The sequence below is a fragment of the Natrix helvetica genome (assembly GCF_964273705.1).
Source record: "Natrix helvetica genome assembly, chromosome: 14".
Taxonomy (NCBI): domain Eukaryota; kingdom Metazoa; phylum Chordata; class Lepidosauria; order Squamata; family Natricidae; genus Natrix; species Natrix helvetica.
In genome coordinates, this window is record NC_138564.1 from 13,131,519 (window position 1) to 13,144,662 (window position 13,144).

At 43.6% G+C, this 13,144-nt stretch overlaps 1 protein-coding gene across 1 annotated transcript; it reads left to right on the forward strand.

The window, feature by feature from the left end:
- Positions 1 to 198: 198 nt before the first annotated feature.
- BCL7A (BAF chromatin remodeling complex subunit BCL7A) lies at positions 199 to 12,590 on the forward strand. Its single transcript, XM_081966665.1, has 6 exons — positions 199 to 538; positions 5,451 to 5,532; positions 6,628 to 6,724; positions 7,771 to 7,938; positions 9,151 to 9,272; positions 10,581 to 12,590. Exons 1-6 carry the CDS (start codon positions 447 to 449, stop codon positions 10,653 to 10,655), a joined length of 636 nt encoding a protein of 211 aa, XP_081822791.1. The 5' UTR covers positions 199 to 446; the 3' UTR covers positions 10,656 to 12,590.
- Positions 12,591 to 13,144: the final 554 nt, after the last annotated feature.

The window sequence follows — 13,144 nt, forward strand, 5'->3', positions numbered from 1 at the left end:
GGGCCAAGGCAGGGAAAGGGTCAGGAGGGACCACGAGGCCCATCTTCCACTCCGCTCCTCCCTTCGACGCCTGATAGAAAAAGGGCGGGAACCCGCCGGCCCCTCCCCTCCTCCGCCCGCCCCTCCCACCAGCGCGAGCCAGGCGGGGATCGGCGCCTGCGCGGCGCGTCCCGCGCCTGCGCAGTGCGCTCCGCCCGCCTCTCCCGCCCACCGCCTCGGCTGGCCTCCCTGGCGGCCTCGGGCCCTTTCTTCCCTCCTTCGAGGCGGGGCGGAGCCGGCCAGGAGGCTTCATTGTGCGTCCGGGCGCCGCCGCCGCCAGCCAGGCCGGGCCTCCCTCTCCTCCTCCTCCTCCGGCTGCTGCCCTTCCTCGCCCCTCAGAAGCCGGCGCGCCGGCCCCTCAGTCCGGGTCCCTCCGCCGCCGCTGCCGCCGCCGCCACCTCAGCAGCATGTCGGGCCGGTCGGTGCGGGCCGAGACCCGCAGCCGCGCCAAGGATGATATCAAGCGGGTGATGGCGGCCATCGAGAAAGTGCGAAAATGGTGAGGAGGGAGCTCGGGGGGGGGAGGGGAGGGGGAGACTTCGGGGGAGGGGTCTCTCCCCTCCCCCTCACGGAGGAAAACCTCCCGACCCGCCTTTCCCCGCCTCAGAAGCGGCTCTCGTGGGCCCCCGGGACGCTGGACTACAACTCCCATCGGCCCCTGCCCAGCCCTCCTTCGCCTCATTCCTTCGCCCCCCTTGGGAAGCCTGGATTCCGCCTCCATGTGGGGCGAGGGGGGGTTGGTTCTCTGTTCGGTTCCTCCTCGCCCCTTTCTGAGATTTTGGGGGGGGGAGAGCTGCCCCACTCGTGGCATGTCCACACCCCCCCAACGCCCCTGGCCACGAATCCACGTGGCTTCCCTCTGGTAGGAGTCCTTGTGCCGACCCCTCCTTCCTGCTCTCCCTGCCCTCCTCTTGACCCTCTCTGCTGTCCAGCTGATGGTCCAAGGGAGGCCAGGGCAGGATCTGGCTGCCTGGGTCCTTCCTGAAGGTGTTGGACAGCAGTTGGATGGCCTCTGAAGGACAGTCTGTCCCCAGGCTCCCCAGTGGGAGAGAAGATGGGTAGCTCCGGGTTGGAAGGAGAAGGGTCCTTGGTTCTCTCTGAGCCTTGGTGGCTTTCTTGCAGACGTCTCATGACCCAACTAGGGAACATCATCAGTGCTAGGAGGGAGTGGGGTTTGTGGAGATGAAGACGACGACCGTGGGATCCTTGGTGCTCTTTGAGCCTGGTGGTTTTCTTGCAGATGTTTCATTATGCAACCTAGGGAGCTTCATCAGTGTGACAGAATGTAGGAAATCTCACACTCCTGCACTGATGAGGCTCCCTAGTTGGGTTGTGAAATGTCTGCAAAAGACAACTAAATTCAGAGAGCACTAAGGATCCCACAATCGTCCTCTCAGCAACCCCCCTCCCTCCCTTCTAGCACTGATGTTATTCCTTAGTTGGGTCATGAAATGTCTGCAAAACAGCAACCAGAGAGCACCGAGGACCCCAGTCTTTGGGGTTTTTTTGAGAGAGGGGGGTTACCGCCCAGGTATATTGGGATCTTCTTAGCTGCCTATGCTGAATAGTGAAGGTGGGGCTTTCACCACCCAAAACATACTTAGTCATTAAGGTGTGACTTCTCTACGTTCTCTATGAGTTGTCCTGCTACCTGCCATAGACCTGATGTGTCCTGTTCCATTTTTCCCTCTGTAATTGTTAGCTTAGGATATTCTTTAAAACGTCCAAAGTATTACGATACAATATTCTTTTGAGAAATGCTTTGTTCTTTTTCAGTTCTGTGCTTCCAGTCAAAGCTGCTTGCTTGTATTGTTCTGTTGATTTAAATTCTGAGCAGAACCAGAAAGAGGCTACTTGAATTTGTCTGATACAATTAGATTGTTGTAACCTTGGTAAACCCATCCTTTTGTATTGAAGGTTTTCAGTGTGAAAGGATTGTGTGCTTTTGAGAAAGGTTGCATGACTTTTATTGTGGAATTTTGTATGGCAATAATGGAACACACAATACAGTGAAATGGTTATTCAGACACAATAAGCAATCATAGTGCAGTTTGGTAGTTTTGGATCAGATGACATCTTAAAATGTCCTTCAAGGGAAGTTTAAACAACTTCATTCAGTTGCATTATGCCCTTGCACAATTGATTCCAGTTCTAAAATGGCAATTTTTCTAGGTGACTGTTAAAAACAAGTAGATCTTAACAGAAACACTTTCTCTTACAGAACAATTGATTGCAATTTATATATATATACACACAATATATATCAATCATTGAATCGGGAGAGCAATCTTGGGTTGTGCAAGGGATCAAGGTGCTTTCCCCCTCCTGTCAATAGAGAAATTTCAACCTAGAAAAACAGACACTCAATGAGCCCATTGAGAAACAAGGGAGTATTGACAGTGCTTGATGCTTTGCTGGTTTTGCATGGTACTTGATTCCCTGTGATAAAGAGAAGGAGAAAATACCAATCTTTCTTTCTTTCTGCTTAACAAACAAACTGGGAAAACTTTTGGCTAGTGTTTTCAGTTGCTATAGTAACCGTGAGCAGGTGATCCTTGTATAGTGAAGCTCATTCCTTCAAAAGGAGATTGCTGATGATCCTGACATTTGAAAAAAAAAATTGTTCAAGCCAGGAATTTCTCTCTGTGTGCAGGGACATTGGGTTTATTTCTTCCTAATAAGTCAACCAAACTGTTCAGCTTGTCTTCTCGGAGGACAAAAGACCAGTTATCTGCTCGTAAATGTTTAATGATGAATTGATGAGAACTGAAGAAGCCCATCCTTCAGGTTACTCAGAAATTCAAGCATAAAATTGTGAACAACTTCTGAAGTTGTGATGTGGCATCATTTCGTTTTCTTACTGGACGTGATGAATTTTGAGTGTTTCCTGTGGTGGTCTATATCAATTTCTCTGTGTGCTTGGACATTTCCACAAGTATAATATAAGTCAGTGTGTACAATTTTCATGATGAGCTGTTAGAATTGCTTGGATCAAAGCTGTATTTAGAAGCAATTAAAACTGCAGAGTGCTTGAGTATTTTTTGTAGGTGATGAATTTTCCATCTGCAATAATTAGAAAAATATTTTTAACCATTACAGATGGGAGTGATGAGTTTATGGGTAACTCTTGTTCCCCCTCCAATTATTTTGATCAACTGGGTGACAACGTAAAGGAGTTGGGGATTGTTCGTATGTTCCTTTGCGGGGGGGGGGGATCCTTGGGATTTCCTAATTAGTATAGCTTGGAGTTTGGGCTGTTGCCACTTATTCCTTGTTCAGTTGGCAGAAGCAACCCGAGACGTTTCATAGCTCCGGGGCTGGGGCTTTACAGATCCAAAATAGGATTATTGTTTCATAATTCCAGTCCTTCTCAGGGGAAAAGTTAAAGGGATTGGATTTGAAGACACAGTACTGTATAACAGACATCCTTCATGGGAAATATTTACATCTGGCAACAGTTCACTTGTCTGAAAACTTGGGAACCAACAAACCATAAATTTTCTCATGTATTTTTTCCCAGTATCCTTCTACATGCTGATTGAGCGAGCATGTGGTTTGATTACTTATCATGGCATACCAAGATCATTCTTTAAACTCTTATTCAACAGACCTAACTCCTTCTAAAAATTCATTTTAGAAGCCTACTTTAAACACTCATCTATAGTGTATTTTGAAATAAAATCTGCCACAGAATATTCCTGTTAAATACAGAAAACTACAGTCTGTATCGTATGTAAGGCAGGCACCCAGTTTAAAGAAGAAGAAAACCCTTATGCCTGTTTTGTCCTCTTCTAAAATGGAGCTTAGTCATGAGGGTGTATGTGATCTGTGTGATACCTGGCACATTGCAGCCCTCAACGGGGGAATTTAATTTAAAATGAACGGTGGGCTCATCCTGATGACATGATTTTGTTTGGCATCATCTCAGACAAAGGTGATGCAAGCTTTGCTTTGTATGGGTAGCCCGGAAGCCTGGAATATTTAAGCTAGGACTTTACCACTGGTGGCCTAGGAAGTTGCTGAAGACACGGAAAGTGAAGTGATTGAATGTGTTAATAACGTTCTTCCATGGTGACTGGAAAACATACTGAGCGAATGCTGGCCATTTTGAGATGCCCAGAAGATTCAGTGGCCATGTTTCTTTGAAATGTTGGCTGGCTTGTTGTGTTTGCTTTAGGTCCACTGGAGAGCCGATACGTTGCTTCCTTTCTTGCGTTTCTGCTGTTAATGAGAATTACGAAGGCTTTCAGGAAAGTGGCTTCTTCAACACTAGTCTAGTCCAACCTCTGGTTGAGTCCTACACATGTATTGTGTCATCTCGCTCGTTTAGATGAAGATTTTGGGATCTTTCATCTTGGAAGGCATTTTGTATGGATTTCTTCTGGATCAGTGTGCATTTCTGGAGCCACGTTTAGGGAGGCAGGGTGGTGCTATTCCACCTTCTGTTTGCCAGATGGCTCTTTCCCTCTTTATTAGATTTATCTGCTTGGCATATAGTGAAATGTGGGAATGTGAAGTCCTATCTTGTTTTAACCCAACGTAGATGCTGATTGGGTATAATTTGAAACGTCTAAGTGATTATATACCTTTTACTTCATCTGCAAACCCAACTGTATTGGGGAAGCTGTGTATTTAAACCCTGTTAGAAGGTCGTGTTTAATATCTGATTAAATAATATTGATGTGAGTGGTAGATTGATCCAGGAAATTAGAAATCCTTAGCATTGTCTGTTAACATGTTTGCATAAGAGATGTATCTTGTGCCAGATACTCAGAGAAAATGGCTTTTATAAAGCAGAGCTGCTTGCATTAATGCATCTCTAATCCCCAAATTAGTATTTCAACAATACTGCTGTAGGTGATCTCGCACAAAGACTCGGAAGTCCCTGATGCACTTTTTGTTGCTTCCTTCGGGGGGGGGGGGGGGTTGGATCAAAGAAATGTCCTTGAGTGTCATTTATAGGTCTTTGACAAAACCAAATAATGAGGAAAGAAAAAGGTAATTTTAAAAAAAACTGTCAACTGGCAGATTTAAACAGGAAAAAAAAGTGTGAATAACTGGTGGAGAAAAAGAACTGAATGTATCTGTTAATAAATAAAGGGGATTCATTTAACAATTGCAGTAGTGTTTGCTTAACAATTGCTGCAAAAAAGGTAGTAAAATTGACGAGATTCATTTAACAACCACCTTGCTTAGCGATGGGAATTCTGGTCCAGTTGTGGTCATAGATCAAAGGCTCTCTCTCATTTTATGAATGTATAACTGAAGGTCCTCCTACTTTATGTCCTGTTGCCTCCCCCTGTGGACGTGAGGCTTATTCTAGCTATGCCTTCTCTTTGCTGCCTGCGCTTTGCACAGAGGCTTTGAGACCATCCCTGTAACTAATATTTATAATTTTTGCCACCTTCTAGGGAGAAGAAATGGGTGACAGTTGGCGACACATCCCTTAGGATCTACAAATGGGTGCCAATAACAGAGCCCAAAGTCGATGACGTAAGTATGAAAGTTTAGAGAAAACAACTATTTTGCCAGTGTAAATAACATTGTACTTGAATGTTAAACATCCTTTCCTAAAACCTTTGTTTTTACGTGGAACTTTGCAGTGAAGCCTCAGTTCTCTTGATAGCAAACTAGGTCTTAGGAAAAGATTTCCTCTTTTCAGCTCAGCCTCAGCCTCTTGGGAGTTGCCGATGACATCATATGAAAGAGTTCAGCACACCTGTCTTTGCCGTTACCTTAGATTACGGTGCACCTCGGCGCAGCTGCTGTATTTTCCACCCATCTTGCCTGCTGAGGTGCCATTCAAAGTCAGGCACCCTCAGCATTAAAGCCAGGCCCTGCAATTTTTGCCATCTGCCAACTCCGACTGACGGAGTTTGCCTGACCCTCCTGCTCTTATTTCTGAGCGAGTCTCCCTTGCAATCATCTGGGTTTTCTTTCCGCTCAGCAGGCTCCGTGCAGTGAGAGCTGTGCAGCTGGCACTTTCTCCTAGGAGACCAATTACGTCACCTTCTAATTGCAAGTGCCGCATCCTTTTTCATGCATGGCTCCCCCCCCCCCCACACACACACACAACGGATGCTATTGTCTTTCTCTGCTGCTTTATCTTTTGCAATGGTGCTGGGGGTGGGCAGAAACTGACCCTTAAGCACCCAGCGAGGTTTGTGGTTCCCGATTGACCCAGTTACTATCACGACTAGCGTGGATATGAATAAGTGGTATTAAAAACTGATAACAAGTAGACAAATCTTAACACAAATTCAGACCAAAGCCCATCCTTCGGATTGTATTGCCCTGTATAAAAAACACGCGAATGTCGTAAAATGAACATGTAGAAAGAAGAAGCCGAAACATAAGTAGGTTTTTTTTTTTGAAACCGTAATGATGATAGACAATATTCCATTAAAAAAAAAGGTTCCACCTTTCTCTTTGAAATCAAACTTAAAAAGGCAGACAAACTAGCCAGCAACAAGGTGGTTTAGATCAGCCCAAGAGTGGCGGTTTGGAGGCTTCAACCTCAGTGGAAGAGCCTCACTTTGAGTGTGTAAGCCCTGCCCAAACTAACCATCATCCTCTCCCGCCTCTCAGAAAGCCAAGAACAAGAAAAAAGGCAAGGATGAAAAATGCGGTTCTGAGGTGACGACCCCAGAAAATAGCTCATCTCCTGGGATGATGGATATGCACGGTGAGTGTGTGTGTGTGTGTGTGTTAGTGTTGTCATGCTGCTGATGCCAGCCAGAATGTAGGGAACACTAAACCTTGCTTAGGAGCAATCTTAGGTTTAGCTTTGAAAAGCAGCAATTGGGCAAGTACAGAGTAAAAAGGCACCATGGAGGCTAATGAGTCTCCTGCTGATGATGATGGCACTTTATTTTTCCTTAGTGCGGTAATCCCAAAAGCTGTTTATGTAAACTAATTAAAAAACAAATAAACCTTGATTTTTATTTGGTCTTTTTATGTAAAGATGTATCCCTGCATGTTTCTTTGCCCCCCACCCCCACCCCCCGTCCCCTCCTCAGTATAAGCCCAGTAACCAGTGGGATGAGAAATGGGGAACGAAATCCTCTGGGATCTTGTGTGGCTCCAGCTTCATGCCGATTGCATTTTGGGACTTTTTAAAACCAATTTTTTCCAAATGTTCATCTCATCGAAGAGGAGGTTTTGTAGACATGGGGCGCCTGTGTCCCCGGGAAGTCTCCAGCCTGATAAAGTTGAACCGGAGAAAAAATTAAGATCTTTTTTTTTCCTCTTCTGAAGCACGTGTTTAACATTTAAAGTGAGTCATTACACGTTGCCATGGTTACCCTCCGTGGAATCTGTAATTTTCCTGTTCTGGGTGTCTCTCCGAGAGGAAAAATGGGTGAAGCGGCAGCTTTTCTTAGCGTTGCTCAGCAAGTGCCTGGGTGGATACTGTGATGTCAGCGGTTGTGCCCTGGACAGCTTCCCTATCAGGACCCACCTATTGGAGGGCAATCAAAGCCCTTCGGGCACTGAACGTCTGAACTGGCAGCGCATTTCTGCTTCAGTCAAGCGAGTTTGTGAAATGCAGATTTGCGTGGCACTCAAACCGGGCATTTATTTTGGCCAGGGTGGGGTCAAATCCTCATCGGCTGGATTTTGTGTGTGCTGATCTTAGTATAGCATAGTGTAGCCTTTAGGGTCATTGTACATCACGTCTGCGGTGAAATTGGTTATTTCTTCATTGAAATCTTCAACCTCTTTCGTTTGCAGATGACAATAGCAACCAGAGCTCTATCGCTGACGCTTCCCCCATAAAGCAGGAGAATAGCAGCAACTCCAGTCCTGTGCCCGAACAGATCTCCACAGGGCAGGCAGACGGACCTGGCTCCAAGTCGGACGATACTCCGACGGATGCAAAAGAAGAAGCCGGCTCAGAAGGTAACGGTGGAGTTCCTGGGACCCTTTCCCTGCAAAGAGTTGGCGGGCAGGATGTATGATTCATGCCGCTCTCTTATGTTTTGTAGATGATCACCTCTTGGTGTTAACTCTCTACGCTTTAAAAGCAGCCCCCACCTTTCTACCACACTAGAAACTGATTCTCCGTTTAATGCCGCTTTCATTCTTAAAAGACATCTAGTTGATCTTGTATTCTTCATCAGTCGAGTCACGGAGACTGCATGTTGAGATCAAATATTTGCTGTCCCTCTGATAATTAGTTATCAGCTTGAAGAGCGAGCTGGACTTTCAAGGCTGGGAAATTTATTAAAAATGGAGTTTCACAACAGCTCTTCCTAAGTGATTAGAGCAGTGATTCTCAACCATGGCAACTTTTCCAAGCAAGTTTGGTTTTCTTCCCCCACCCCCACCCCAAAATCTTGAAAAACACAGCAGGAATTTTGTCCAGCATACAAATTTGTCTTTATTATTGGGACTTGGAATTCTGGATCGCAAATTTACTAGCTTGTGAAGGCTGGAAAAGGAGTTACATTCACACTTTGCATCACTCCCTCTCCCACAAATTACCGGTATCTCTGTCCAAATGTTTCCCAAGGGTTTTAAATCATATTATGTTTTACATTGTCTAAAACTGGTCTCCAACCTTGGCAACTTTTAAGACTTGTGGACTTCAATTCACAGAATTCAAAGCTGGGTGAGGGATTCTGGTAATTAAAGTCCACAAGTCTTAAAAGTTGCCAAGGTTGGAGACCCCTGGCCTAAAACATTATGGCTCCCTCTAGTGTTGGCTCAAAAGTGTCCTAGTCAGCTGAATGCTATATAATTCTGCTTTTTCTAAATCCTCTGGTTAAGGAAAAAAGTTCTGTGAGCATTTATATTAGATGAAAAACACAGCTTCAGCCTTTCAGTTAAAAGTTATTTTTAATTAAAAACTTCTTTTTAAAGTGCTTGGCGCTTGCCATTGGCAATTTTTTGTTTCTCCCTTGCTGTCCTGCAGAAAAGTAATCTTTAGAATAAGTACGTGCCATCTTTTAAAGAACAAAGCAAAAGCGTCTGTCTTCAAAACTGCAGTAGCAATAAAACCCAACCGACGTCTCTTTAATTTCTCTTTAATCTGGTGAATAGAAGTGAATTGAAAGCACCAGAAGGTTGGATAATTTGAGAGCCGTTTTCTTGCCATTTTTTCTCCCCCAGATGCATCTGATGAACAGAATTCACAGTCTTCAATGGAGAATTCCATTAATAGTTCAGAGAAAGTTGAAACAGAGCCTTCAGCGGAAAATGACACAACCACAGAGACATCTAAAAACTCTCAGGTAATGAAAAAGAAAAAAAAAACCTGATTTTTATCCTGCTTTTCTGCCTCTCATTTCAAAGTTAAATTGCAATTCTAAATCCATGGTAGCCCTGAGACACAACCACTTAGCTAATCAGCTGTCTGAAATAATAGTTATGAGGCTGAAAAACAACCTGCTGGCTGGGGAATTCTGGGAGTTGAAGCCTACCCATCTTAAAAGTAGCCAAGGTTGAGAAACACTGGATTAAAGCATGCTCTGTTTCCTAATATTGAGTGTTAAAAAACTGGAAAGATTTGTTGTGGCCGCCAGCCAGTCCCGGGGGCTGAGGGAAACTCAAGACGAGGGCTCTGCGTCGGAAGCAGAGAGGGAGCTAGACAGCAGTGAGGCAGAGCAACAGCTGGAGCCTGTTCCCAGAGTGCGCATGCTCAGAGCTGTGAGAAGACAAGAACAACTAAGAAAGCAGGGTCGACTTGGGAGTGAAGCCACAAGGAGGTGATTGGCCCCACCCATAGGAAACAAAAGAGCGAACGGGGAGGGGGCTTTTGCAGGAAACAATTTGTTCGTTTCACGAGTGGAAAGTTCAGTTTGTGACCATAAGAGACTCTATGCCAAGTTTTGCTTTGCCCTGCGTTTGGAAACTAGTTATCTGGCAGCTCTCCAAGTGAGATAAGGTGCGTGTAGATAAATATTCCTCTGAAAGACTATTTGCTAAGCCTGGCTGATTGTGAATGAAAGGAATTCACAGCCGTGTACATAAAAGGGGTTTTGCCGGGAGCAAGACTCCGCTTCATGCTTTTTAAGGGAGCCTGGGTCAGAACAAGATTAGTTAGGGAGGTCATCTGGAAGAGAACCAATTTTGATCAGTTCGTTCTGCCGGTCTTCTTCATTTTAAAATTCTATTAAGAAAACATGAAGATTGGATTAAGGTAATAAGGATGAAATACTTTTTTCCCCTTTCAAATCTTTAAATGTGATACCAGCAACTCCAGTACAAGAAATGGGTAACCCTTTGGATTGTTTATAGCCCACATAGAGTATACGTTTCATGGATGTTCTTTTGACACACTTCGGAGAATTTTCGGAGATTTCTTTAAATACTCATTGTGATAGAGAAGAGCCACACAAATAGCAGAAATAAATCCTGCAATTTGGAAAAATTATGCAAGTAACTCTGGTCGGACTGAAGTGTCCCCTTTAATAGTGGCGTTATTTCCTTTTTGTTTGTGTATGTCCTGAAATGCAAAAAAATAACCGGTTGATTTTATTCGTTGCTAATGCTAATTCTTTTTTCCCCACCTCTGTTTCTCCCTCTTTCCCTGCATTAAGGACTCTGAAGGAGTGCCACCTCCTAAAAAGATGAAAGTGGAGGCACCCTCTCAGCAAAACATGGATGAAATATAAACTTTAGATTTTTTCCTGGGCGGTTTTTATGTAAAGGTACATCAATGGGCTAAATTGTTGAACAACCGTTGTACATGAGCATCTTCTTCTCTTGGACGAGGAGGGAAAACTCCTATAAACTTTCCAAGTTACCAGGCGAAAATCCGAGGAAAACCAAGTTTTAATCTCTTCAGACACTGAAAACTTCTTTTTTTTTTCCTCCCTGTGAAGCAAAACTGTTGAGCATTTTAAGTTACTGTCTCCGAAATGGTTAGAGTAAACTCTCAGGAGGGGTCGACGCACTGTTTCTAATGTCAGAATTACAATTATGCTGCTGATGTATTATTTTTTTCTTTTCTCTCTCCCATTCTCTATTTAACATTATAAGATATTTAAGAATGGTACAGGTCAGGTATTCTCTTCACATGTGAAGTTCACTGTTCTGATGTGATGTCTCTCTCTCTTGTTTTGGGGTTGTTTATTTTTCGTGCCTTGTGTCCCAAAATGGAAACAAAAAACAAAAAACAAAGCAGGGCTAATTTCTGCAACTTCTCCTTTGCAAAGTGGCTTGGTTGTATAATGTCATATAAAATATGTTCCGTTTTTTTTTTTTTAAAAAAAAAACAAATACTCTGGTGCTTAATGTCCTGATAAGAGATACATGAGAGAAATTAAGAAGCCATTTTCACAGTTGGAGGGCAGGGGGTGGGGAATATCCTCACCGATGATGCTTGATTTCCCTGTACCTCCAGGGTTCACTTCCTTTTTTGAATGCAACGTTTCAAGTATACATTTTCTTAAGTAAGTCAACCTCTCCTGCATTACCTTGGGTGCCACCCCCACCCCCAAACCACCTTGGCTTTTACAGACTTTTCGTAGTGGAATAATGTGTCTACAAGGCTGTCCAATGTAGCCTTCTTAAGTTTGACCAACTGTTTTCTGACCTTCACTAAAAATTAGGGTTTCTTCGGTTACAAAAGCAAATTATGCGTTTTAAGGACTTGAATCTGGAAATCTGTATTTGAGCCTTCTTTTGGCTTCGTTACAAATGGATGCCCAGTGAATGGCAGGTGCAAGTTTTGAATAGATCTGTTCTCCAATCATTTTTAAAGATTCAACTGGACGTCCACCGTTTTGTTCTTTCACCAGATGTTGACTGTTGACCAACGTTTGTGTACTTTTGAGGCTCCTTTGTCTCAAGATCTGCTTGTAAATACAGCTTTGTGATTTTCGGAATCTCTCGTTCAGACAGCTGGGTCCCGTGCGCACTTCACTTGGCCACAGAAGCTGGCTTAATGTAGCAGCTGAAAAGGGCAGCGTGGCCTACACATTTGGGGTGGTCTTATGCCAGTTGCTGGGGGCAAAAACCTTGTGAAATCAACGCAGCTTCAATCGCAACAGATTTGCACTTTGTCGTTTTCCAATGGGGCTACGTTGGGGCTGGACTTGCTAGATTACACACACAGTTTTGCACACTTTAAAACCTGGATAAGCTCCTACAGCTCCTTTGGGTAGGTGGGAATATTCTCTGCCTGTAGGAGAAATGCTTAAAGTAAAAGGCAACGCATGAGAACAGATGCCTTTTATCGCGACAGCTATAAAACAGTTACGTCTAGTTTGCTATGGAATGAGTGGGTGGCTTTTTTAAAAAGAAAAAAATAGCTTCCAATCCAGACACTTCCTTTAATAATTGCTCGTTTGAAAAATATGTATTTCTGATTTCTCCGACGGTGAAAATGGCTTTAGTTTTGACTACTGTATTGCATTTGCAATTAATTATGGGGGAAAAAAAGGTTGGGCGAAGTGAAGGGGTCAATTCTGACCTTCCATCAAATGTTTGTAGAGGCGTTAACTGCATAGAAAGAGGCCATGCATTCAAATTTGGGAAGATCTCATTTTTGTGTTGAAATAAATATTTGCATCTCATCAAAATTAAATTTTTTTCCTTGCAAATTATTCATGACAGCAGTGTGCTTCTTAGAAAGTCTCTTTGTGCCTGGATGACAGATTTGTTAACTATACGAAAGAGACATTATTTATTATTTGCACAATATGCAGAATTAAATACTAAAGTGATATGGTTTTTTTTCTTTTCTCTCATTGGTGTATCTGCTTCAGACATGGCGATGACTGGTTACATCGCAGCTAGTATATGGACGTGACATCCACGTTTAACCAGGGTTTGTGGGGGTTTTCTCGGGGGGTGGGGGGGACACGTCAACTGATCTATGAAATAGACAAATATATTTTTTGAACCTAAAAATAAATTGTAAATTATGTAGCTTTTAATTGATCACTGAAAACGGTCCATGGCTCTGAAACCTCCCCCAATACTCGCTGTCTATAGAAAAGCTTCAGTTTTTGTGGTTGTGCTTTAATGTGTGTCTGTGTGTGTGTGGTTTTTTTTTACAGTTTCCAAGGAAGCAAATAGGGTTTCTTTTTTTAAAAAAAAAAATTCAAAGCTGAATCCTGTACTTAAATGGATAAAGTATATATAGTTATATAGATAG